General features: G+C 44.0%; 1 protein-coding gene across 1 annotated transcript in view; it reads right to left on the bottom strand.

Annotated features, from left to right (window-relative positions):
* The window catches only part of LOC126252513 (synaptic vesicular amine transporter-like), a 119,848-nt gene that overhangs the window by 73,054 nt on the left and 18,826 nt on the right, over positions 1-27,968 (bottom strand). The window contains exons 4-5 of the mRNA XM_049953409.1: positions 25,841-25,924; positions 15,139-15,321 (exon numbers count right to left, since the gene is read on the bottom strand). Of these exons, the coding sequence (XP_049809366.1) occupies positions 15,139-15,321; positions 25,841-25,924 (267 nt within the window). The remainder of the gene's footprint in view (positions 1-15,138; positions 15,322-25,840; positions 25,925-27,968) is intronic.

Below are 27,968 nucleotides of genomic sequence, written 5' to 3'. Positions count from 1 at the left end.
GCCCGAGACGACGACAACGAAGAAGAATATTATTATTAATAAATATGGAAAAGATTTTTGTGGCGTTTGAAACCCACACTCATTGTTTTGTATTTTAAAGAATGCAATAATTTCCATTGTTCAAATGTACGTATGATAATAATAGATAATAATCAGATAAATCATATGATCTAGAGACATATCAAATCTAAGATTCATCTATTATAATGAATACAGGCTGAAGCAATGAATTAAGGCTAGGAATCGCACCCAAGTTTCCTTCTCGCTAGGCAGATGCACTAATCACTATTCCACACTGGCACTGTAGTTAAGACAAGTGCACGGATTACCCTAGTTCGTTTCCCTACCCAAGTACACAATGTCAATTTCTGTTTTTTTTTGTATAGACGAGTCACACAGAGGTCTCGTAAAAATCAAAGATATTTCAGTATGTCATGAAAGAGCATGTGAGTAATGGTGGAACCTCAGTTATAACTGCTGTAGTGTGGTACATTTACTGGAGCTCAAAAAAAAAATGTTGCTTAACAATATTCCTTGAACAGTTTCCAACATACATCACTCATTACGAAATGTCGCCTTTTTTTTTTTTTCAAAAGTCGTCGTACAGGGCTTTTATACAAATCAAATGTATTTGTTGATACCATGAAACAGCAGGTGAATAACTCAGTACCCTCAATTATTTTTACTGTTATTACAAGGAATAGCTTTTCTGAACTTTCTTCCGGAGTCGATGTGGTCTCTACACTACTCCCCCATCAGTAACGAAGTTACGAATTAATACATGGTGGTGAAGCCATTGTTTACAAAAGATCAACACAACATTGAAACAAAACAAATATAAACCATATTAGAATGACAAAAATGATGCAAAAACACATTGTTCAAATGCTATGAGTGTGAACAAAGATACAACATAATTATAAGATACTGATCTTGATATGCTATGTGTAGGTCGATTATTTTTCAGATGTAACATTTACTTTTGGAAATCAGATGCAAATGAATCAGGAACAATTTTCAAGATGGTTCTTCAAAAATTCACCAGGAAGTCATAGTCTTTTCATATACCATCTATGCAATGCTTCGGCCTGTATTTATTATCATATACAAAGCTGAGCTTAATATGTTTCTGCAACATATAATATATCACCGATGTCTGAGGGACAGGCAAAATTACCCCATTTTTATTCAATGCTAAGGTGCTATTCCAGTGTTGGTGTGCCTCTGAAATATTGATACGAGGCATGAATTGGAGTTTGTATTAGTGAGGGAGACATACCAGAATAATCCGTGCAGGTGTTGACCACAGCGCCAAGGTGATGCAGTGGTTAGCGAATCTGCCTGGTACTGAGCAGGAGACCAGGGTTTAAGTCCCAGTTTTGGTACAAGTTTTAATTCATTGCTTCGGCCTGTAGTCATTATGACTAATATATAATTGATATTTACTTATCTTTCAAATTTTGCATAATTTATATACTAAATAGGGCTAATAAATGTAAGTGAAAGGAAATAAATCAATAGTTAAAAAACCGAGTAATATGTTTTTTGAAACAGAGACAATTTAATTTATCGTACAATTTAAAATGAAAGGCGTTCCAACACTGTAGTTATTCAGTAGCTATTGCGTCAGAAGTTACTGTACTGAAATCCAATACTGAAGAATTGTCATCATTATTTTTCTTGTCTGTAACATGTGAAATTTCATCAAGTTGTGAGGGTAATGGGCCACTGAGGAAGTCTCTTGGCTTTAAATATCTATGCACTTACCATCCACAAGATTCAGGCCGTAGCTTTACGCAATAAGAATCGGCAACATTAAACCACATTGAAGTTACATTTACTGTGCTTAACGTTTTTTGTTTTAAGGATTTCCAGCATTGTGGAATCGTACTTGAATCTAACCTTCTAATTTTTCTCGTGAACTGCTCATGAATCATTCGTTTGGAACATAAATCTTGCGTCATGAACACGTGTGCACTGCTTTGTGCTGTGTACAGAGCAGCAAACTTTAACTACTTCAGTTTTTTCGTCTATGAAAATGTCGACATTATCTCTTAGTGACGCAATAGTGTTTTTATACGAGTGTCACTACAAAAGAAATGCACACTATTTTTTTAAAAAATCCATCTTTTATTCTACATGTTTGAAAGTTTTACAGTGTGTAGATACATCCTTCAGGAACAATATTTTCATTTCTCCACATAATTTCCATCCCTCTCAACTGTCTTACGCCATCTTGGAACCAGCGCCTGTATACCCGCACGGTAAAATTCTGGACCAACCTGTTGGAGCCACTGTCTGGCAGCGTGTACAAGGGAGTCATCATCTTCAAACCTTGTTCCACGAAGAGAGTCTTTCAGTTTCTGAAAGAAATGGGTCACATGGAGCCAGGTCAGGACTGTAAGGCGGGTGTTTCAGTGTTGTCCATCCGAGTTTTGTGATCGCTTCCGTGGTTTTTTGGCTGGTATGTGACCTTGCATTGTCGTGCAACAACAAAACGTCCTGCTTTTGCCAATGTGGTCGAACACGACTCAGTCGAGCTTGAAATTTCTTCAGTGTCGTCAGATATGCATCAGAATTTATGATGGTTCCACTTGGCATGATGTCCACAAACAAGAGTCCTTCGGAATCGAAAACCACTGTAGCCATAACTTTTCCAGCAGAAGGTGTGGTTTTGAATTTTTTTTCTTGGGTGAATTTGCATGATGCCACTTCATTGATTGCGTCTTCGTCTCTGGTGAAAAATGATGGAACCATGTTTCATCACCTGTCACAATTTTTCCAAGAAATTCATCTCCACCATTCTCGTACTGTTCCAAAAGTTCGCTGCGTATCGTTTTTATTGTTTCTTTGTGAGCCACTGTCAACATCCTGGGAACCCATATGGCACAAATCTTTTTTAACGCCAACACTTTCCGTATTCTGCAAACACTTCCTTCCTCTATCCCAACGTAGCGTGACAATTCGTTCACTGTGATGCGTCTGTCAGCAGTCACCAATTCGTTAACTCTCTGCACACTGTCTGTAGTGTGTGCAGTAAGAGGCCTGCCGCTGCGAGGACAATCCCCAATATTGCTGTGCCCGCTTTCATCACGTAACCTGCTTGCCCACCGACTAACTGTACGGCGATCGACAGCAGCATCTCCATACACCTTTTTCAACCTCTTGTGGATGTTTCCCACTGACTCGTTTTCACAACACAGGAATTCTATGACAGCACGTTGCTTCTGACGAACGTCGAGTGTAGCAGCCATCTTGAAGATATTATGCGACGGCGCCACTCACGGGAACAGGTTGAACTAAATTTGAAAACAAGCGGGAAGGATGTATCTACACACTGTAAAACTTTCATACATGTAGAATGAACTGTATTTTTACAAAAATTGTGTGCATTGCTTTTGGAGTGACCCTCGTAGGTATCGTTTTTTGAAAAAAAAATAGGTATGACATTTGCTTTATTACAAAAAGCAGCGGCGTAATTGCTACCTGTAAAAGGGCACAATTCTGATAGACATAATAAGGATTCGTGCTTCAGTTATAATTATATCCAGTTGATGCAGTCAACGTCTTACTATTTTTTGTCTTAATTCTACCAACCAAATTTCAGATTCAGAAACATTATGCATATTGGTCATCAAACTAAAACATCACTATAAGAGGCTTTTACTAAAATGTTTAAAATTGGTGGCACTTTGCTACCACGAAACATAAATCATTTTTTCAGTTCTTACATGATGTGTCTTTAGTTAATAAGACCAGCACCTACTCCCAACATTTATAAAGACTTTCTTCGTTTGCGAAGTTGATACCAAACGGTCATTCTCCCTGGAGAGGTCCTGGAACGTTAGACAACTGTCGATTTGTCGTTCAGAATCCTTGACTGAAGATCTTAAACATAATATGTATTTCTCTAGCATTACTTGAACAAAGTTTCATGAGAGTCGCCTCAGCTGCGATATCAAAGTTTTGTGCCAAGAAGAATACTATCTGGTGTAAGAAGTGAAATCCGTCTACTATTTCAAGGTCGATTTGCGTTGGCGGCACCACGTGGACTTGAGATTTCAGTGTCTCTGCTAATGTGGACTTGTCTGCTTTCAAAATTTCACCGGTGCAGCCTAAAGAGCAGGCGGCATTGGTTCTACTGAAAATGTGAAGGATAATAGCGAGCAGACGGCCAAAGGCATTTGGTTCCATTTTTAGCAGTGCTTGTTTATTCACATGAACTTAGGAGGTGTACTGTGGTGCACAATTAAGAATTTTGTTTCGTGATCTCGGTTTCTCAAATCTTCCGCAAACAGAACTGCATTCAGAAACAAAAGTTAACTATTGTTGTTTTAACAGTAAGCAGGAAATCAGTAATATCTGAAAATACTGATTTTGCAGTAGAAATATGAAATAAAAAAAATATAACTATTATGATAAAATAGATCGATGATATTTTGAATTGTTTTAGTAATACTGTGAGTGTGCTGCAGTTTCCGAACTAAATGACTACATGGATACGTACCTTCACTGGTGTAGAACGAAAATGGCGACAACCCTAAGATCTGCCTACTTTTCCTAAGGCAGCCGCATACCATCGTGTTCCCAATAAAATTATCAGCATTTAATATATAATTATGTGAGGAAACTTGATGAGGGTAATTTACTCACACATGCTACCTGTTTCCATCTGGTAACCTTTCATTATAACCTGGAAAAAGGTAGGCAACCTTACTTTGGCGTTTTATTTACGTCTTTTAATTTTGAGTGGTGCTAACATTTTTAGGAAACTGCAATGAAATTTCATTATGTAATTCTTAATCGAAAAAAGCTGTGCAGGGGTATGGGACAGCAACCATGGCACTTTTTGTTTATCTAAACTTTCATTGTATAAAATATACATCTTATTAGGAAACTCCATGAGGGAAGGTTGAGTTAGGCCAGGATCTTAGACTATAAACGTAACTCTTAGATGTCCGTTAGTTAATAGTGCACGCATTAGTGACTGTCATGCTGTTAGATGGGAATTAGGGAATTGTCAGCAGGATATATGAAGAGCAAGCAATATACTGGAACTAACATGAGAAAGATCGGGGGAAAATGGTCACGCCGATAAATCGATTAACTGTGAAGAACTAATAAAGGTTTATTACTGGCGAGATCGCAAGGGGTTCATAGCTTACGGCCATAAATCCAGTCTACAGGCTACATTAAGTGGTACGCTACCTCCACAAGAAAAGTGATTCGAGTTATTGGATCGTTAATTTGTTTCAATTGGAACCTAGGCTTTTACTTTTTATTTTTGTCTTTGATTGTGATGCCCAGATAAGTCTCGGTTAGACTAGCAATAAAAGTTTTGTGGAAAAAAAGAAGAAGAAAATGCAGTCATGACTTGTCTGTAAGCGTAAAACTACGTTTAAGGGATAGACAATGTAGTTGAAATTTTTTGTGCCTTCTCAAACGTAACAACGCTCTAAATTAGCGGAAGAAAAAGACGAGGAAAAGAATACACAAAACAACTAATAAAATTGCATTTCTGGGACGTTTTATTAATATTTCTAGCTTCCTGCTACTGCGAGCAAAGCAAACATTTAATAGCTATTACATAATGAATATTCCTATCTGCAGTGGAATTTATACTGTGATAAAAAACTTATTACAGATCAAAACTTAAGGTTATGGCCGGCCGTAGTGGCCGAGCGGTTCTAGGCGCTTCACTCTGGAACCACGCGACCGCTACGGTCGCAGGTTCGAATCCTGCCTCGGGCATGGATGTGTGTGATGTCCTTAGTTAGGTTTAAGTAGTTCTAAGTTCTAGGGGACTGATGACCTCAGATGTTAAGTCCCATAGTGATCAGAGCCATCTGAACTATTTTGTTAAGGTTAGGATCACCTCATTTCAGTTCATCACAAATTATATGCGAATAGAACAATTTCGTTTTAAACCTTAACTGCATGTGTAATAGAGGTGTAAGCACAAGTAGCGACGCCTCATGCTACCAAACCACCTGAACAAAATTCCTTGCTGCATCACTCTAGGCTAAGCTGTTTATGGAAACCTCAGTTAGAAGTTGTCTTTCAGGTTTTTTTCTTGGTATATGATCAGTACACATTTGTGTTGCTATAGAAAACATCCTATTTTACTTCGCATTTTTGACTGACAGTCGATATTGAAACTAACATCACAAATAGCAGCTACCTATGTGTGGACATTTGGTCATATTCCCGGTTCACTATTGAACATAAACGTGCGTGCTTTTGTTATTTCCTCAGTATTTTCATAAACAATAGGCAGTTGTGAACTAAGTTTCATAAAGACGAGACTAACACCTTCATGGTCACTACATTAGTGTTCTTCTTATACGCAAATATTCGGGGAATCTTCTTCTTTTCCCGTCCACTCGATGACCAAGCTGCATATGAAAATTCAGATACTGCTTCTTTCTCTGTAATTTATTTGTTTGTCCTTCCAGCCACCTCAGTTTGCATTCGAAGTTTGGATTCTTCATCTACACATACATCTTTATAAACGCTGTACAAACCAGTGTGAAGTGAATGACAGTTGGTACTTAGCGCATTACTCACTGTCTAGATTTCATCCTGCTACAGTTGTTTATGGACTGGGAGAAGAATGACTGCTTCAGAGCCTCTGTACCTAGCGTAACGTTGTTTTCTGCGTGAACGACGAGTCAGGGGATGTTGAATATCTCTAAATTTTTCACTTAATTCTGGTTCTCTAAATTTTCGCGGAATATTTGAGGCTACCTTCAAGTTTCTATCAGTTCATATTCTTCAACATTTCCGTGACGCTCTTCCTCGTATTGAGGAAACCAGTGACCGTTCATGCCGCCCTTCTATGTAAACGGTAGCGAGTATCAGAATAGCAGCAGCAAAAGGAGGCCCGTATCGGTCCACTCTTTGAAGACGTATAGAACGGCATACCAACGAGAAGACAGCGAAGATACGGTCGATCCGTAAGCGTAGCAACGCCCTCGCATGTTGACTGGAACATCCCTTATTACCGCCAAGACCACACAGGGAGGAGACGGTCACCTGAAATCTAGTGTCACAATGTCACGGCGCCGTAAAAGAGGCATTATAATATGGGAGAGTTCAAATGCGGCATTGGTACCTGAGAAACTGATTGTCCTAAGATGACATTTTGGCTTTTACAGGACATGTTGCTACAACAGTGATTCGTGTGTATAACGAGTAATGGAACAGAATCGAAACGGGCGAGTACTGGACCGTACATGACACTGAGGTGACAAAAGTCAGGATAGCGAGATGCACATATACAGATCCCGGTAGTATCGTGTACACGAGGTATAAAAGGGCGTTGCATTGGAGGAGCTGTCATTTGAACTCAGGTGATTTATGGGAAAAGTTTGCCGACATTATTATTGTCTCACGAAGGGAACTAACAGACTTTGAACGCGGAATGGTAGTTGGACCTAGACGCATGGAGCATTCCTTTCCGGAAATAGTTAGGGAATTCAGTATTCCGAGACCCAAAGGGTTAAGAGTGTGCCGAGAATATCAAATTTCGGGCATTACCTCTCACCACGGACAATGCAGTGGCTGACGGTCTTCACTTAACGACGGAGAACAGCGGCGTTTGTGTAGAGTTGTCGCCGGCCGAAGTGGCCGTGCGGTTAAAGGCGCTGCAGTCTGGAACCGCAGGGCCGCTACGGTCGCAGGTTCGAATCCTGCCTCGGGCATGGATGTTTGTGATGTCCTTAGGTTAGTTAGGTTTAACTAGTTCTAAGTTCTAGGGGACTAATGACCTCAGAAGTTGAGTCCCATAGTGCTCAGAGCCATTTGAACCATTTTTGTAGAGTTGTCAAAGCTAAACGACAGGCAACAATGTGGAAAATAACTGCATTAATCAATGTGGGACGTACGACGAACGTGTCCGTTAGTACGGGGCTACGAATTTGGCGTTAATGGACTATGGCAGCAGACGACCGATTCGAGTGCCTTTGGTAGCAGCATGGCATCGTCTACAGCGCCTCTCCTGGACTCGTGACTATATTAATTCTAGACGACTAGAAAACCGTGGCGTGGTCAGATGAGTCCCGATTTCAGGTGCTAAGAGCTGATGGTAGGGTTCGAGTGTGGTGCAGACACCTCGAAGCGATGGACCCAGGTTGTCAACAAGCCACTGTGAAAGCTGGTAATGGCTTCATAATGGCGTCGTCTGTGTTTATATGAAGTGAACTGGATCCTCTGGTCCAACTGAGCAAATCATTGACTGCAAATGGTTATGTTCGGCTACTTGGAGGCCATTTTCAGTCGTCCATGAACTTCATGTTTCGAAACAATGTTGGAATTTTTACAGATGACAGTCGCCATGTCACTAGGTCACAGTTGTTCGCAATTGGTTTTAAGAACATTGTGAACAACACGAGCGAATGATTTGGCCACCCGGATCGCCCAACATGAATCCCATCGAACATTTATGGGACAGAATCGAGAGATCGATTGGAGGACAAAATCGTGCACCGACGGCACTTTCGCATGCTCAATATTTCTGCAGGGGTCTTCTACCGACTTGTTGACTCCACGCCATGTTGAGTTGGTGCACTACGCTGGGTAAAAGGAGGACCAGCACGATATTAGGAGGTATCACATTATTTCCGCCGTGTGAAGTCATATGCTCAATGAAGATCTAAATGAAAAAAAATCGTCTATTAATTCTTACTATCCATAACATGTCTCTGGAACTGTTCTTTAAACAGCAAATTGATATCTCGGTAATGTACATTTCAGCATAAAACGTTGTGTCGTCGGCCGTTACAAGCGCTCGCAGGATCACCACATGTTACAAATGGCGTTTTGTTAGGTTTGATTTAGGGGGAGCTTAACCACAATGTTTCACTTTATGGCGATAATTTTCAGGATAGTATCTATCATCCTCTGGTTAAAGTGCCAAAGTGAGAAACCTGCCATGGACGTTGGCCATATCAGTCAAAGGTAGAATAACATTCGTTTCTGGTGATTGGTCCCCTACGAAAGGGCTTGTATTGTGAAGCGATGTAATGAAGCAGGGAGGCAGGCTCGTTTACGCTCTCAGGTACAAGAGCCTAGGAAATGCAGGAACTACACAGCAAATTAAACTCATCCACGGTAGTTTTGGCTGTGAAGCTTATGTATACCTGAAGTGCTTGTGGTCCCATAGTGACCCCGGGAACTCCATGGGTATGTATGAAAGCCAGATGGATGTGGGTTCTTAGCTACAGAGAATTACTTTGCTTTTGAAAAGTAATATTTCTGGTATCTCGCCGGCCGAAGTGGCCGTGCGGTTAAAGGCACTGCAGTCTGGAACCGCAAGACCACTACGGTCGCAGGTTCGAATCCTGCCTCGGGCATGGATGTTTGTGATGTCCTTAGGTTAGTTAGGTTTAACTAGTTCTAAGTTCTAGGGGACTAATAACCTCAGCAGTTGAGTCCCATAGTGCTCAGAGCCATTTGAACCATTTCTGGTATCTGGACCAGGGAAATTTGCCTCTGAGGACCTTACATTTCAGTGGAGCAGACGGGAGCTTAGTAAACAACGGGAGCTAGGTTTTGTATATTTTGTGAATCAATCAAAAGAGTGAGAAGACAGAACACAGGAGAATGTGGTGACTACGGGCAGTCAGAGAGAGTCTGGTGATGCCGGCACGAGGATGATCAGCGAGTGCGGAATGCTGCAAGAGACCGCAGAGTGTAAGTGACGGACGAAGGAAGAAGTTGGGAGCTTTATCAGGAGCGGCGGTAAGCGGATAGGCACAGACTTCCCAGCACGAGGTTACGCGGAAGGGAACTAAGAACTGTTGAGTTATGGGTAGGAAGAAGGAATTCTATTTGTTAGCAGTCTCGGGAACATGTAGTTTTCTGTTAGAGCAACTAGCTTCCAAGAGGTACTCAGAGTTTCGAGGGATTTTACTGAGACTTCTTTAAGACTTTTCACTTCAAGTTGAGTGAAGATTTGGAGACGGGAATTATTGAAGATAAATACAGGACATCCACTTTTAATTCATAATGTGATGTACTTAGTAGTTTTTTCGTCTTTTTAAGTGTTTTCAGGTATTCTGTGTTGTCACTGTATTTCCAGTGTGCACCATAACCTTTGTGTGCGGTAGATATAAGTTGCTGATCTTCTAGTGTTGATATACATACAGTTTACCGATCCTATGAATGGATGCTGGGTCTCGAAGGGCGTCATACGGGCCTGACGATTCGTAGTTAGAAAATTATCGTTGTGTCACAGAGTGAACATTTTATAGTGAGGCTAGCGACCCAGTTACTTTCAATTAGATATATTGGTGACTGGTGTTGGAGGCAAATGAACGTTTACACCTTTATTTAGGTGGCTAAATAAATGGGTGGTACTTCAGATTTGTAACACTTCATACTTAGCAAATTACTTCTTTTTGCTCTTCAGTGTTATTCTCTGTTTGTAAATTTATTCATTTTCAATGCTTTTTTAGCCAGTGCTAATTAATTTAAATATTGTGAGATTTTATCCTTGCAAAATATTGAAACAATTTTTTGAATGTTATAAGCAGAAACACTGGCAGTGTTAGGGAATTTGCACTGTGTAGAATCAAAAGATATTGCCTGAATGGTATTAACTTCTGTAGTGCATGGCAGTGCGGGTAAAAAGAGTCGGAAGTTAACGGTGAAACAGGTGAGACGTGAAATAACAGTCCACGCAGGATATGGTGACTGATGCGCAGTGGCCAATTTCGTCTGTAGCGCTGGGCGAGTTCATTCGTTAGTTCAGAAGGGGAGGCCAGCAGTGTCTGCCACCTTTCAGTTGGTCAGCGATAACAGAACCATGGCGCCCAGCCTGCTACTTTGTCAAACGATTTTACAGAAACTGTTCGGTAAACAAATTTCATTTCTGCTTTACTTATAGCTTTATATGCCAGCTTCGTGATGAAGAGCCAATCATTTCGTTAATGGTCGCTGTTATTGTGATATTTAAGTGAAGTAAGACACTGCGCGAAATCCGAAAATTTTTGCGATGAAAAATAGGAGTCACTATGATTTTGCGTTTGGTGCATAGTACATAATATGTTTCTGTGTATGAAATTTAGCTGACATACAAAATTTTTCTTTAGACTTGAATGGAGGCCTGTCTGTCACCAATATTGAGAAAATTGATCTGACGTAGCACACTCATTTGCGATCGCACCGCGCCGGCGATAAAGCCAGAGAGAGATGTCCACAACGCTCCTCATATTTCATAAAGAGTTCGAGATATCAAAATAGGATTTTGGCAAATGATAGAAGAGGAGAGTATTTTTCCGTATGGTTTTTACGTAAAACTTCTTTATCTACCGTGTTATTCCACTGACTACAGACATTTTTGATGAAAGAATGTAATTTTTAAGAGCCATCGACTGCTGGTGAAACAACAAATGCTATGGGCATTGGAACAACGTAAGTGAAGACATTACACTTTTATCTTGTACCAAGGATGTTCTTTTTCATAAGATACTAACCTTACTTTTCCTCAGTTCCTCACTTAATTGACTTAATAAACCACAGTTTCAGAATTCTCTTGCAACTGCCGCAGCGCAACGTGTTATTGAGGCGAGACTGTGTAAACCCTGCTGTGTTTTGGCAGAAGAAGCAAATTTTAACATGGCAACAAAAGAAACATGTAGGTTTTACTCAAACCTCGCCACTGTTGACCCTTCTCTGAAAGTTACAAGTGGTTAACAAGCCAGGCGAAAATAAATAGCTGCATTTTCGGCGGAATTCTTTTTAGATTATAATCAAAGCAGAGATGACAGATCTTTCTGAATGGTCACCATGCATGTGTTGGCATGGAAGGGCTCCACTTAATACTTACAAAAAATGTGAGAATAGATTTCAGTTTAGAATGGCATTTCCCCTCCAGCGCTCGGCATCTCCCCTACAGGACCTGTCCACAGCCCCGACCACTTCTGCTCTCTCCACACCTTCCCTGCTGACTACGTGCTTACTGGCCATCGTATTCTGCGTAGACCGTGAGAACATGTGCAAATGTGTAGGCAGCGTGGTGACAAAATATATGCCAAGGCATTGTGGACATTATGAGCAGGCAGTAGTATGGGCCATAGTAGGGTGTTAAGTCACGGAGAAGTTTCAAGAGGTTTGTTGAAAGAAGAGTATTTTCTGGACAAATATATTAAAATTTGCTCATAACTGCCTTTTTCTTAATAATCATTGCAGAGAAACCATTATGTTGCGCAACAGTAGCTCCATCTCAAGGTAAAACTGTGTCATTTCATTGTGTTAATGATTTTCCTATATCTTTGGTACCAACAGGTAGAATCCTTTTCCTTATCGCTACACTAACCAAGTGGCATGTTATTCGAATAGTAAGAAACTGTGATACGAAAATCTAGAATGTGGCAGAAATTGAAACTTAAATTTTGCTGTTCCAATGAAAAGTCAGTTTTATCAGTTAATTGAAAGTACTAGTTCAGTTGAATAATTTAACCACATTTGTTATCTTTTTGTGAGGGAAGCTCCGTAAATATGAAAAGGAATGATTCTAACAAATGAAATCATTTGGACTTGCCGGTATGTTTGCCGGGAGTGACTTGATCTTTGAACATAGCGGTTAACAAAATACAATGACTATGAACTTTTTAGTCAGGTAACCTTTCTCACTCAGTACTGCATTACACGTGGCAATTATTATATCAGTTTGAATTTTCAGATGAGCTCTCACACCTGATTGATCATTGTCATCAAAGTATGGTTTATTAATTCTTATGTAATTTAAACTCAACATAGTTTCAGTATCCTTCATAGTTCGTAGTCGGACTGGCAATTGTGTTACTTAATTTAATAACTACAGTTTCAATACATCTCGGTTTTGTAATTAATAGCACATAAAAAGAAGACAGGCAACGAGGAAACAGATCTCACTGAACAGGTTAAAAATAGTAGTATAACAAATAGAAAAAGAGTGCTACTAATGTATGCAATTTCACCTGGCTAACTAACGTCACAACGTCAGAGTGTTTGCACTTTAGATATACAAACCACTGTATAGTTACTGAAAATGACGTGATATACCACTTATTTAGACAATTGTGGAAGAATCTCGCCAACTGCACTAGACAACTAAGAACCGGAATAGGGTGTCCCGAATGTGTTGTGTACTGGTGACATAGTCTGCGTATTTATGACCCCAATTAAAAAATATGACTTGTCCGTCAGTTATAAACTGAGGTGATAAAAGTGATGGAACACCTCCTAATGCGGTATCGGATCTCCTTTTGCCTGGTGTAGTGCATCAACGAAACGTGGAAGGAACTCAAAAGGTAATTGGAAGTTCCCTGCAGAAATATTAAGCCATGATGTCTCTATAGCCGTTCATAATTGCGAAAGTGCTGCTGGCACAGGATTTTGTGCGCAAACTGACTTCTAGATTATGTCCCACATATTTTAAATTGGTGCATGTCGGGGGAATTGGACGCCAAACCATTCGCTTGAATTGTCCAGAATGTGCTTCAAACCAATCGCGAAGAATGGTGGCTGGGTGACATGGTGCACTGTCATTTATAAAACTTCATCGTTGTTTCGAAACATGAAGTCGATGAATGGCTGAAAATGGTTTCCAAGTAGCCGAACATGACGTAAACACGGCCCATACCAGCTTGCACAGTGCCTTGCTGATAACTTGGGTCCAAGGCTCCGTGTGGTCTGCGCCACACTCGAACCCTTTATCATGTGTCGCAGGAGCTCTTACTATCTGAAATTGGTACTCCCTTGACCAGGCCACGGTTTTACAGTCTTCTAGGGTCAAACCGAAATGGTCACCAGCCCAGGAGGGGCTCTGTAGGCCATGTCGTGCTCTTACCAAAAGCACTTGCGTCGGTTGTCTGCTGCCAAAGCCCGTTAACGCCAAATTCTTTGCACTGTCCTAACAGAAACGTTCGTCGTACGTCCCACATTGCTTTCTGCAGTTATTTCACTCAGTGTTGCTTGTCAGTTAGCACTGACAACTCCACGCAAACGCCGCTGCTCTCGGTCGTTAAGTGTAGGCCGTCGGCCACTGCGTTGTTGTTCGTGAGAGGTAATTCCTGAAATCTGATATTCTCGGCACACACTTGACACTGTGTATCTCGGAATATTGAACTCCCTAAAGATTTCAGAAACGGAATGTTCCATGCGTCTAGCTCCAGCTCCCATTGAAAGTCTTAATTACGTCGTGCAGCCATAATCGCGTCGGAAATCTTTTCACGTTAATTTCTTTCTTTCTTTCTTTCTCGGACTTGTGCCCCGCTCCAACGCGGGGTCGGCGTTGTTAGTACGGATTTGGCAGTGTTAATGGCATAGGGTGGCCAGATGCCAATCCTGATGCCACCCCAAATCCCCTGGGATGGAAGTAGTGTACCCCAGCTGTCTGCATCTAGAGTAAGTCATGGAATAGTGCGAAAGTGTTCAAATGTCTGTGAGTCGTGTAACTGAGGCTGGACTTGGGGACCAGCCCGGTATTCACCTAGCGGAATGTGGAAAACCGCCTACAAACCACATACCGGCCCTCGTCGTTAATCCGCCGGGCGGATTCGATCCGGGCCGGCGCGCCTACCCGAGTCCAGGAAGCAGCGCGTTAGCGCTGTCGGCTACCCTGGCGGGTCAAATCTTTACACATTAATCTCCTGGAACAAATGATGTCTCCGCCAACGCAACGCCTTTTTGTAGCTTGTGGAAGCGATACTACCTGTATATGTGCATATCGCTATCGCATGATTTTTCTCGTCTGAGTGTAATGCCTTGTGCCCGTGTGCCAACTAAGATCGTCTTCTCAGAGGACGCTGTATCTTCCCCTGAAGTGCTGATAATGAATCTGCCACCTATCATGTGTTGACTGTTGTTCACCGACGAGGAGCGTCTGCCAAAATCGCAAGCTTTCCCTTGCGTCTGCATTCAGCTAGCTAGGAGGTGTACTCTTCCTAGCTCGTTTGTGGCTTCAGGTCAGAAGTGACGAAGTTACATTTCTAGTGTGTTCACCTCTCGACGCTGCTAAGACTGGCTGAGAGCCTCGCAAACTAATCCGACCCCTCCCAACTGCACAGTGAATAAATTTCGGTCTGGTCCACGGCAAGTTGGCTACACTTCCTCGTCTCGAGCAGGCACAGATTGGAAAGGAGGCTGACTCACCGATGTCGACGATGACGAGAGCGGAGACGCAGAGGAAGGGCGCCGGCTTGCCGACGAAGGCGTAGAGCAGGCCGCCCAGCGGGTACCCCAGCAGCACGCCCAGCGCCACGCTGCCCAGCACGGAGCACAGCAGCCGGCTGCGGCGCGCGTCCTCCCGCTGCAGCGCCGCCACCACGCACAGCCCTGCGCGGCACCAGAGAACCAGAAGGGACTCTGAACAACGGCAGCACTGGCGAGTAACAGTCTCACTGCTACGGCCACTGTACGCAACCGCCACAGTGCACTCTGCTAGATGATCTGTTCCTGGGCTTTCTTGTTATCTGCTGCATCTCTACAGAAAATAGTGTCATGTAACTGCAGCAGAGGTATACCTGTTCCCGGATACAATTTGTTAGAAAATATTTCACTTAATGCGTAAAGAAACACGATTTTTGGATTAGCTTTCTTTTTCCCTTATGCAACTTTCTCATGCAAATTTAGGAATACTATTCGTTAAAATAAAACAAGAAGAGATTCTATTACAGGCTTCCACAATACACACATTCTGACTTTCATGATTCTCTTTCGCGGTATCCTTCTGCTGGACAGTTTTGTAGCCTGTGGCCGCTGTCCAGTTAGTCTACATTGGGAGTTCACAGTTCACTGTTCTCTGGGCTTAAGGTCGACTACTAGGTGCTCTGTCAATCAGAATTCCATTAGCTGAGCACGTAGTACACTTTCCCACTCGTGATTCACGAATCTGAGACCACTGCCTCGTATGCCACGTCCAAATTACATATACGACCAGTTACTGCTGTGTGGTGATAACCTATTAGCCTGCACCTTGCAACGTTAGTTTGTACGTTTCCATAAACAGAGATGGCATTTACATCCTAAAAAATAGTTACAGTATTTGTTCAGACAATTAAATAAGCATGTACATTATAAGAAATTGTTATGGTATTTGTTCAGAACTATAAAAAAGTTGCATTCTTCTTTTGCTACCTGGGCACATTCACTCTTTAGAAGCGTTCATCACCCACTTAAGACACTAAAGATGACGATGAGGATAAATGCTTTCAGTACTCTGAATACCTCTGCCACCCTGTCATAAGGCATCACAGACCTCTGACATATTGGCACTGCTTCAGTTTCGAGTACAGCTCTCAAATCGCTCTGAGTTTCTCCATGCCTTCACCTCTGGATCGAAAGCCCTTCTGGCTTCAAAACCTTCTCAGATTCGAGCGCGGCCTTAGGCTCCCACACCTTCTCTGCCTCTGTCGCCTCCTCAGGCTCCAATGCCTCCTTCACTTACAGCACCCCATCCAATTCTGCTCTCATGGCCCCACCTCCTACACCCCAGCATTTAGCGCCACAGGCTCCTGTGGCTTCTGCAAGTCTGGTCCCTGCGCCAATGGTCCCCACACCACTGGCTACACCACCAACAGGTCCAGTGGCACTGGCTCTAGTGACACAGGTTCCAGCGACACTGGCTTCACCGCCACCGGCTCCAGTACCCCAAGTTCCTCTATAGCGCGTGCCGCCAGCCTGCCTCGATCGGTTCCTGCACTTCACTTCCTGGATCTGTGGCACTTGTCCACACTGTAAACTCTCCCTCTCTGTCTGATTAAGGCGCTGGTCCGCCCTCTTCTGATTTCCCTGATAAGGCTTGTCCCTTGCTGATAGATCTCCCTTAGTTAGGACTTTTTTTCTGTCTGTCGCCGACGCTCAGTCATTTTCCTTGGTGCCCTTCTTCCTCTCTCACACCTCTTCCTGTCCATATATGGTTACGCTCACCTTATCCACTTACTTTATTCTCTCATACATGACTTCCCAGCATGTGTTACACTTTCTGTACGGCCTCAGACTGCCACACTTCAGCCTGGTAGCCACCCCTGCACATTGTAGTCATGTTTGTCTCCTGAGCGGCCCTTTGCTACGTGCCGAATTTCTGCCTTTTCACTTCTGGATACTCTCTACGGGACATCAATCCGACTTCCCCAGAATAACAGTCTTGCAAATTTTGCAGCAAGACGGCCACACAAGGTCGCGGCACCTTCAGCGGCCTGGTCACCCTATTCCGACCATTACCCTGTACGTCTTTTCTTCCCAGGTTCACTCCTCCCCATACTCAGCCAAGCGCACCTCCCTTTCTTCATGCCTGCCGTAATCCACCGGCCTTCAGCCACCATTTCCGGGTGCAGTTCTCCACCACCACTAACACCCATTGCAGAACGCCTTCTTCTTTTGGGAGACACTTCTTGTCTACTGTGCCTCTGCCATCTCTGACCCGAAGAAGAAGAGAAGCTTTACCCTCAGCTGTCGTTGATGTCACAGCTGCCAATCATGCAGCGATATTGCTCCATCTCTAGCAAAGAGGGATACCATATTGTAAGCGCATTGTCATATCGCTGGCTTAGTTGTGGAGTATCTGTGCGGGCAGCCGCGTCTGTCGAGTCGAGCGCGGGACACGGAACTGTTATGTTGTGTGGTGTGTAGCTCTGCATGTGAGAGGCATTGTTTGTATGGGAGTTGAAGTGTTGCTACAAGCGCTATTATAGTAAAGTGATGATAAATGGAAATGGTTCAGAGGAAGGTGCGGCAAAAGTTAATGAGCAATGCCGTCAATAACGTATTTATGTATCCTCTCGTTGCTTGTCACACAGCATCGATCATCCGCGCCGTGTTCGGTCTCCCAGAATGAACTGATGTAAATCAGTAGAAATTAGTCACCATAAAAGAGCGCAGTCAAGTGCCAGTGTTTTGTAGCGAGCGCGAGAACGTGCGTTCGATCATTGCGTTTCCGCATTATCAACAATCAACGGCGCCGCGACGGCTTCGCGTACGCTCGTACAACTGAGAACTGTGAACAGTAAATTTAACTTTGTGAACAGTGTTAAAATATCATTACTAGTGTCAAGGAGTGTGGTGTCACTGCCAGACACCACACTTCCTAGGTGGTAGCCTTTAAATCGGCCGCGGTCCATTAGTATACGTCGGACCCGCGTGTCGCCACTGTCAGTGATCGCAGACCGAGCGCCGCCACACGGTGGGTCTAGAGAGACTTACTAGCACTCGCCCCAGTTGTACAGCCGACTTTGCTAGCGAAGCTACACTGACCAATACGCTCTCATTTGCCGAGACGATAGTTAGCTTAGCCTTCAGCTACGTCATTTGCTACGACCTAGCAAGGCGCCATTACCAGTTTATATTCAGTGTAACAATGTATAAACAAGAGCGATGTTCTCCAATTGTGGATTAAAGTTAAGTATTCCAAGAACTACGTTCTTTTCTTTATAGGATAATTACTTTGCCTTGTTCCAGACCTCACGCCAATCTACGTGAGCTTAACGTGTGCCTTTCGGCTACCTCCGAGTGGCTTGGCTGTCTTGCTACGCCACTACAGTTGGCGACGAGCTAAATCGTGTTTGTACCAATTGATCTTGCCTTATTTTACTTGTGTCATGGCTTCGCCACAATCTCCAGATGTACTGTCCGAATTTTATCGCTTGCAGAATCAGCAGACGCAGGCGTTATTGGATGCCCTTGGACAGCTCGTCTCGGGTCAACGTGCAATGCAAAACGATGCGGCCGCCGCCGCTCCACCGCTACTGCAGCCACAACATGCAGTTGCACCACCTTTTCGTCCTTTTGATGCGGCACTGGAAAGCTGGACGGAGTGGTCACGCCAATTTGGATTCCATCTCGCCGCCTACAGAATTCAAGGTAACGAGCGGCAGCCTTTTTTGTCAGCATCCGTCGGGGTGCACACGTACCGAGTGATAGTGAAATTATTTCCCCGACGCGACGTAGCAACTCTGTCCTACGACGAAATTTTGTCTGCATTAGATGCATATTTCAAAGAATCAGTCAATGTAGTTGCCAAACGGTATACGTTCTTTCGTACCAAACGTACGGCCGGTCAAACTAATCAGGAGTGGGTTGCAACTTTGCAAGGCCTTACTAGGGATTGTGCTTTTGAGTGTGAATGTGGACTCCCTTATTCAGATACTATGGTGCATGATGCAATTGCACAGAACGTTTCTGATGTTCGTATAAGGGAACAGATTTTGAAACTAGTCAATCCCTCCCTTCAACAAGTGATAGACATATTGGATAGGCAAGACACACACTTGACTTTGCTCAGGAATCATTTGAAACTTCGCCAGCTGTGTGTCACATTCACCGGCCCGCCGGGCGAGCTGCACGGAACAGTAAACAGTCCTCGCGCCCGTCCGCGCAGCTGCCGCCATGCTCTTCACTACGTGTGCCGCGCCAGCACGCAAATGCAGTGCTAAAATCCTGCCCGTGGTGTGCTACTAGATATTCATGTGAGAATTGCCTGTCACGCCAAGCTATTTGCTTTTTCTGTAATAAAAAAGGAAATGTTCAAAGTGTTTGCCAGAAAAAGCTCAGAACGGACACTCACAACCATTCCAGGCCCTTTGCTTCGCGCCGGAATCGGAATCGAACCAAGACTACTCAGGCTCGTGACCCTTCGCCCATGGAAATTCATGTAGTTAATTCCACTCCGCCCAGTGCCACTCTCTCTAACAGTGACTGTGTTCATCCCACAAAAAGTGTGCATCGACGTCGCCGGAAATCACGTCAATTAGCAAGTGGTTCTGTACCAGTGTCTGTTCACGTTGTACGAGACAGTCGCTCTTGTCGTCAGCCGGAAAATAAACTTTTTGTAGACTTGGACATTCATGGTCACGTAATACCATTCCAGCTCGATACCGGAGCTGCAGTTTCATTGATCAATAACGACACGTACAAACAGCTGGGCAAACCTCCGTTGCGTGCCGCAAATGTTAAGCTAACTACATATTCAGGACAAGCTATCCCTGTGTTAGGACAGTGCAGCCTTCTTGCAACATACAAGGGGCAAACAAAACTTGTGTCTTTTTACGTCCTTCGTTCTTCTTCTGCTGTGAACTTGTTTGGTTTAGATTTATTTCAGTTGTTTAACTTGTCTGTAGTCAATCAGGTCCTATCAGTGAACCAGACTGTGCCTTCAGACAGTGTTTCTCGTCTATGTGAAGAATTAGCAGACATTTTTGGACCGGGCCTTGGTTGCGCTAAGAACTATGAAGCACATTTGGAACTGAAAGTAAACGCGCAACCGAAATTTTTCAAAGCGCGCAATGTTCCCCATGCATTGCGTGATAAGGTCGCAAGAACATTAAACGATTTGGAATCACACGGTGTAATTGAACGTGTGCAGGCTTCTCTCTGGGCATTACCCTTAGTAATTTTGCCAAAACCTTCCGGAAAATTGAGACTTTGTGTGGACTTCAAGGCAACGGTGAATCCACAACTAGTGATTGCAACTTTTCCTTTACCCCGCCCGGAAGATCTTTTTGTCAAACTGTGCCCGGGTAAATATTTTTCGAAGTTGGACCTAGCAGATGCGTACTTGCAAATACCAGTGGACGAAGAATCCCAGCGCGTTTTGGTGGTTAACACGCATCTTGGTTTGTATCGATTCAAAAGACTGCCATTCGGGTGTGCATCCGCCCCTGCATTGTTTCAGCATTATCTGCAAACTGTTTGTGCCTCGGTCCCTACTGCAGCAAACTATCTGGACGATATTGTGATCTCCGGAAAGATGGAAGAAGAACATTTAGCCAATCTCAGAACATTATTTCAGGTCTTGCGACAAAATGGTCTTCGCTTGCGGAAGGACAAATGTGTGTTTTTTGCTCGTGACTTACCCTATCTGGGACGTGTAATCAATACCCACGGCATACATCCCAGTCCAGAACACCTCCGTGCCATACAAGACTTGCCTTCGCCGCAGAATTTGAAGCAGCTACAGAGTGTGCTGGGAAAAATGAATTACTATCGGAAATATGTGCGCAACGCCTCTTCCATTTCAGCTCCGCTTCATCGCTTACGCCGTAAAGGTGTTCCGTTCGTCTGGACGACGGAATGCGAACGCGCCTTTCGCCAGTTGAAATCGGCGTTGTTTTCCACTACTTGCCTTACGCCATTCGATCCCCAGAAACCCCTTTTGTTGATGGTAGATGCATCAGATTTCGGGATCGGTGCTGTGCTTGCGCACAAAGATGGATCGCATGATCGCCCTATTGCCTTTGCGTCCAAATTGCTCTCGTCTGCGCAAAGAAATTATTCACAGATAGAGAAAGACGCTTTGGCTCTCGTATTTGGTGTTACAAAGTTTCATGATTTCTTGTATGGCCGTCTCGTCTGCGCAAAGAAATTATTCACAGATAGAGAAAGACGCTTTGGCTCTCGTATTTGGTGTTACAAAGTTTCATGATTTCTTGTATGGCCGTCACTTTACCATCATCACAGACCACAAACCTTTGACATCGCTTTTTCATCCGAACAAGCCTGTACCTCCACGTACAGCGCAGAAATTTATTCGCTGGTCGATTTTCCTCTCGCAGTACCGCTACGATATCTTGTATCGGTCCACTGCTAAGCACGGAAACGCCGATGCGTTGTCCCGTTTGCCTGTTGCTGAGGATAGAGCATTCGATTCCTCCGAACTTGCTTGCATGTTCATTGATGCGGAAACCGATGACGTGGTCGAATCGTTTCCGATTGATTTTCCTCGTGTAGCTACAGCCACAGCTGCTGACCCTGTCCTTGCTACCGTTTCGCGTTTTGTTCCTACTCAATGGCCCTTGTCAAAGTCACGGATCGAGGATCCGTTGGTTCGCCGATTTTTTGCTCACACGGAGAGACTTTGTTCGACGTGGTGTTTTGCTGTTGCGTTCTGATAATGATCAGTCCAGGGTCGTGGTCCCACGTTCGTTACAGTCCTCTGTCTTACGGCTTCTCCACCAAGGTCATTGGGGTATAGTGCGAACGAAACAACTTGCTCGTCAGCACTGTACTTGGTTCGGAATCAATGCTGCGATTACGAATATATGCTCTTCTTGTATGGCGTGTGCCGAACAACAATCCGCACCACCGCGGAAATTCTTTGCATGGCCGAAAGCCACTTCCCCTTGGCAACGCTTGCACATCGATTTTGCTGGTCCATTCTGGAATGCTCGATGGTTGGTTGTGGTCGATTCCTTCAGTAATTTTCCTTTTGTTTTACGGATGTCTTCCACGACGTCGTCTGCCACCATCCAAGCGTTATCCGCTATCTTTTGCATTGAAGGTCTTCCGCAGACTATTGTTTCCGACAATGGCCCACAATTCATGTCCGCAGAATTTCAGTCATTCTGCAAGGCCAATGGTATTCAACATCTGACATCCGCGCCGTTTTCGCCTCACTCAAACGGTGCCGCTGAACGATTGGTCCGGACTTTCAAGTCACAGATGTTGAAGTTGAAAGAGTCTCATTCTCGGGAGGACGCGTTATTCTTCTTCTTGTCTTCGTATCGCTCTCCACCCCGAGATGGTCGCTCGCCGGCTGAGTTGCTCCACGGTCGTCCTCATCGAACCTTGATGTCTTTGCTGGATCCGCCGTTTCAGGTTCCTGTGCAGCGGCAGCCACCTGTTTTTGCTCCAGGCGACGTTGTATACTATCGCAACTATCGAGGTTTACGGCGTTGGCTCGCAGGGCGCATTCTTCGCTGCCTCGGCCGCGCTATGTATCTGGTTTTGGGGGCCTCTGCTGAGGTGCGTCGGCATCTCAATCAGCTGCGCCTCTGTCGTCGCACGGGTTCTGCCGCTCCCCGTCTGCTTTCAGCGACGGTGCCGTCAGGTCAGCACCCTGGGGACCCATCTACTGGCTCGCCTCATCCCCAGGTGTTACCGACGATGCCTTCCATTTTGCCCCATGGCGACGCGCCGCCGCCGCCGCCGGTCCTCCCGCCGGCGCCGCCCGCAGTGGACGCATCGCTGCTGCCGCCGGGCGCCTCCCTGGGTCACGCGCCGCCGATCGCTTCCCGTGACCAGCTGTCCTCCGACATGGAACTCTTGCCCGCTCCGGACCAGATGGCGTCTTCGCCCGTCGGGTACCCCGACGCGATGGAGGTCGACCCTTCGGCCCCTCCTGTCTCTCTGCGGGCGCATACACCGCATGTTGGCGTGCACCCTGGACTAGGTTTTCAGGCGTTTCCTAGCTCCCCTCGGACCGAATGGCCGGGTGCGGGTGGCACAGCCTCGCCTGTTGTTAGGCTCCCCACCTCGTCGCATACGTCAACATGGGGTCCTCCCCACGGCGGGCGGAAGCCTTATAACGCCACCGTTCGCCGATTTGCGGGGGAGGAATGTGGTGTCACTGCCAGACACCACACTTCCTAGGTGGTAGCCTTTAAATCGGCCGCGGTCCATTAGTATACGTCGGACCCGCGTGTCGCCACTGTCAGTGATCGCAGACCGAGCGCCGCTACACTGCAGGTCTAGTGAGACTTACTAGCACTCGCCCCAGTTGTACAGCCGACTTTGCTAGCGAAGCTACACTGACCAATACGCTCTCATTTGCCGAGACTATAGTTAGCATAGCCTTCAGCTACGTCATTTGCTACGACCTAGCAAGGCGCCATTACCAGTTTATATTCAGTGTAATAATGTCTAAACAAGAGCGATGTTCTCCAATTGTGGATTAAAGTTAAGTATTCCAAGAACTACGTTCTTTTCTTTATAGGATAATTACTTTACCTTGTTCCAGACCTCACGCCAATCTACGTGAGCTTAACGCGTGCCTTTCGACTACCTCCGAGTGGCTTGGCTGCCTTGCTACGCCACTACAAGGAGGACTGGTACCAAATTTCTGTATATGCGTGACGAGCTTAAGTACTTTCATGCGATCATTCGGCTTCCGCATCATCAACAATCACCTGCGCCGTGTCGGTTACGCGTACGCTCGTCCGAATGATATTGTGGACTGTTAATCATCCATTAATTGGGATAAGACATCTGAATTAGAATGAAAACAGTGCAACCTGCGACTTTCTTTTATCATCTCAGAATGTAGTTGTTCATACCAGACGTAGAACAGTGTTGTGTTTTGACGTTGAGTGGCTCCCCTAACTTGCTTGCGTATTTCGATAGATAATTTCAGGCAAGCCAGCAGCAGTGTGGAGCAGAACAATTCGACCGCCACGGGATTATCAGGCACGTGGTGTGGACAGGGCGCATCGTCAAGAAAAGCCGAAAGGACAAACAGTTTAAGGTACCCCCACCCATTTGTACCCCCGGGCGTGTTACAATATCTTCAGCTGTCGTTTATATCACAGTTGCCGACCATGCAGCAAGGTGGCTCTGCTATATCCTTTTTAGGTAAGAGGGATGCAACAGCCTCGGTTGTCGCCTATGGTCCATCCACCAGTCACACAGTGATGTGCCGTAGGTTGTTGGCCTTCCAGTATGCCAGCAAAACAACCTGGCGTGATGATACGAGTACATCCAGAAGACACCACGATACCATATCGCGCTACACTTACCATAGGCAGCATTGCTATCACCGACACTATCTCGCCTCCGCAAGGAACATGCCACCGCTATGCTTTCCCGGTATCCTTCGACTGGATGACTTAATAGGATGATGCCCAGTCTCTCTCCATTCAGTCGACATAGGGATTTCACAATTCACCGTTCTCTGGAGTTAAAGCCGAACACTATGTGTTCCCGAGCATGCAGTAACAGCGGCCGCCCATTGTCCACCAATCGGGCACGACTGCTCCACACGCCGCATCCAGATTGCTGAGTCATCGCAAGTGAATCAACCACGGAATACGTCCACGTATTAACGTCAGTGATACGCTATAAGGACAAACCAGGCAAATTTAGTGACTTCTCTAGCATAAACGGATTTGTTTTCTGGCTGCCTGGGCACATCCATTCGTTAGTAGCTTGTATCACCCACTTAAAACACGAAAGTGACGTTACATTTCAAATGATGAACGACTCCTTTCTCGTTATGTCTTATCAAATTAGTGGCCATATTTTTTCTGGCTAATAGATCATACAACAATTATATAAGAAAATTTCGCTTTCCAATTTCATCGTCAAACGTAGTAAATAAGATAAATGTAGGCTATTTCTGGCACATAATCTACTGATTTTTCAAATACAGTACACAGTAACTATAATTCATAAAATGCTCTTTTGTTATTACTGTGGAGCAAGTTTCAGAGGCAATATTGTTAATTTGTTTTAAAATCACGGATAAACAATTAATTAAAGTTGTAAATCAATGGTACTCGGTATTTTCAGAACTGCCTGCAAAACATTATTCTCAGTCTTTACTGAATCTGAGAAAAGACAAATATTACGTAACAAGGCCACCCCAGGTGTTTCCGAAGAACATAGGTCAGAAACAGCGCACAGCACAAATATTTGAAACTCGTGCGCGAATTCATCGCTAGCGGTTATCAGACATACGAGACTCAGCAAATGGTTTTCTGTTGCTTACGCCCGACCTATTATGAAGGGCCATGAATGTTAGTACCATGTGTATGACTAGAATGAGCGTCAGTGTAGCATTGTTATGGATGAACTGGTGTCAGCATACAGGCAACTCTTCTGAACAGAAGCAAGAAACATAAAGAACGCTCCGGCGAACGGAATACCCTAAGAAACTGAGAACTTTAACTGAAAGCAATGATACAAAATCTAGTGATCAGTTACTTTTCACTACTGCTTTTCGTCGCCTTGCGCGCCAAACACCACTGCGACATGATGCGTTGCAATTTCGGCTATGGAGGCGGCCAATTTTTTACATACCTTTAATATTCAGTGTATGGAGTGAAGGCATTTAATTTCTGCTATAATGACGATTTCCTTTCATTACCTGATACGCCGATACTGGACGAGGCGACTCCTTGCAAGCTGCGAGCGATCATCAGCGCTGCGAAGTTCTCAGCAGTTGCAAACACTGTAGGCAGAAGAAGAAAGTCAGTGTTAGGCCATCACAGAGACAAATAAACACTGTAAAAATGACAGCGCGAAGTAGAACACACGCGTAAAAAAACAAATATTGTGACAAACAGTTTTCAGAGTCTTAGACGCCTTCGTCGACGCGGTCGTAAGAGACGGAGCACAAACTCCGATTGGGGAAGAATGGGGCAGTGAGCCATTCGTATTCTTTACAGAGGGATCAACTCGGCAGTAACCTTAAGTAATTTAGGGAAATCACGGAAAACCTATATGTGGATGGTCGGACACGGATTTGAACCTTCATAAGCCCAAATACGAGTCAAGTGTGTTACCATTGCCTTGCCACGCTTGGTGTCAGGAAGGGAACCGGAAATATGTGGGTGTATGGGGGTAAAAAATGAAATCGTGACGATCAGGTGCACTCGCAGCTAAGTGGTGCTTACTATTTTGAAATGCTTTTTGGGAGGATATGGATCCTGTAGTTCGTTTGGTAGTCCTGATTTAGGTTTTCTGTTGTGTATATGAGTGAAGTTGGAGGAATCTTGGAATGGAGCAGGGGCTACAACACTGAATTCATATCCTGGAGGAGCTGGGATAAAATAGCTGTTTGGCCATCTTTATATAGGTCATACAAAGCACAGTACGGCTTAAAAACATGCAAACATGTCACAGTCGTTTGATTACCTTCAGTTAATGTAAAGCTGCCCACGGTGTTTAAGGGGAAAAAATATACTCCTAGGGAAATTCTTTGGATATATTCAGAGAAGCCGGAAAGATTACATCACATTTACAAGCAAATTTTAACAGCAGTTTTGAAAATTTATTCCATCACCATAAATAATAGCCGTTACAGCATTAACTGCGTATGGAAACATCAGCGATTTTAATACCAAATTAATAAATACAGAATGATTGATACAGGTCAGTTTGTACGATGAATAAAGATGACGAGTTCACAAAAAAGAATCAATTTGTAAGTGTCAACAATGCAGAGTAATAATTTTATGTGGTGTCTACAGTTAGTCTCATTTATCGTTATTAACGGGACCGTTTCAGCAAACCGAGGGCACTGAAGTGTATGCATCTATAATTAGTCTACTAAAATTTTCAAAACTTGTCATATTCGAGACACCAGAAGGTAAGTTATCTACAGGATGTTCAGCAGTTTTAGCGTGTTCCTAGGACTTTAGAAAACGTTCGTTGCAAAAAATAGTATTTCTTGCGTATTAACTTACTTTGAATTATTAAGTTTTAAGACAGTTATCAGCTTTAATTTTTAAGAACTGAAAAAAAGCGGGAAAAGCTTACAAATAGGAGACTAGAGGTGCTAAGAGTGGCAGCAGAGCCAGCAGTTGCAGCAACCCGGCCCAGCAGTTGGAAGCATGATAAAAGTACTTACCTATTCTATACCAGGAAATTCCACAGATGAATGATCTACAGCATCCGTTGCAACACTGATTTTTCGGGTACACTCACAGTACCACTAGTATTCGTTAAAGCACCACATTTCAATATGCTAAGTTAATTACCTTTCTGTAAGTAACGAGTAAATGAATAGTACTAAAGAAGTTACGCTATTAATATTCGTCGTTAAAATTAGCAGTCATTTGCAGAAAAGAAATTTCATTTGTTGACTGGTTTCAGGCACCTAGTGCTTTTCTTCAGGGGACTACAATTATCGCATTATTAGCGAGCTTCAAACAGTCGTATGCTGCACATTTTTATGTCTGCCGCTGCAAAAAATGCAGTAATTATAATCTTCTGAAGAAGGGCACTAGGTGCCTGAAACCGATCAAGAAGTAAAATTTCTTTTGTGGAGCTGTTTCCTGATTTTTTTCAACAATTACAGTTTCTGGGGATGGATAGAGTAAAGTTATTAGTAAACGCTGCTAGATTTCCCACTTTACCTTCAAATAAAGTGTGAGTGAATAACATAATCATGCTTATTTGTGTCACTGTTTGATCTTTTCCGCAGTCAGAATACGATTGTTCTTACTAATGGTAGGAGCTATTGGTAATGTTTGTTCCTTTTTCTTTTCCCT

This window comes from Schistocerca nitens, chromosome 4 (genome assembly GCF_023898315.1).
Source record: "Schistocerca nitens isolate TAMUIC-IGC-003100 chromosome 4, iqSchNite1.1, whole genome shotgun sequence".
Taxonomy (NCBI): domain Eukaryota; kingdom Metazoa; phylum Arthropoda; class Insecta; order Orthoptera; family Acrididae; genus Schistocerca; species Schistocerca nitens.
The sequence above is the reverse complement of the archived record's forward strand: the minus strand, read 5'-3'. Positions and strand labels throughout refer to the sequence as shown.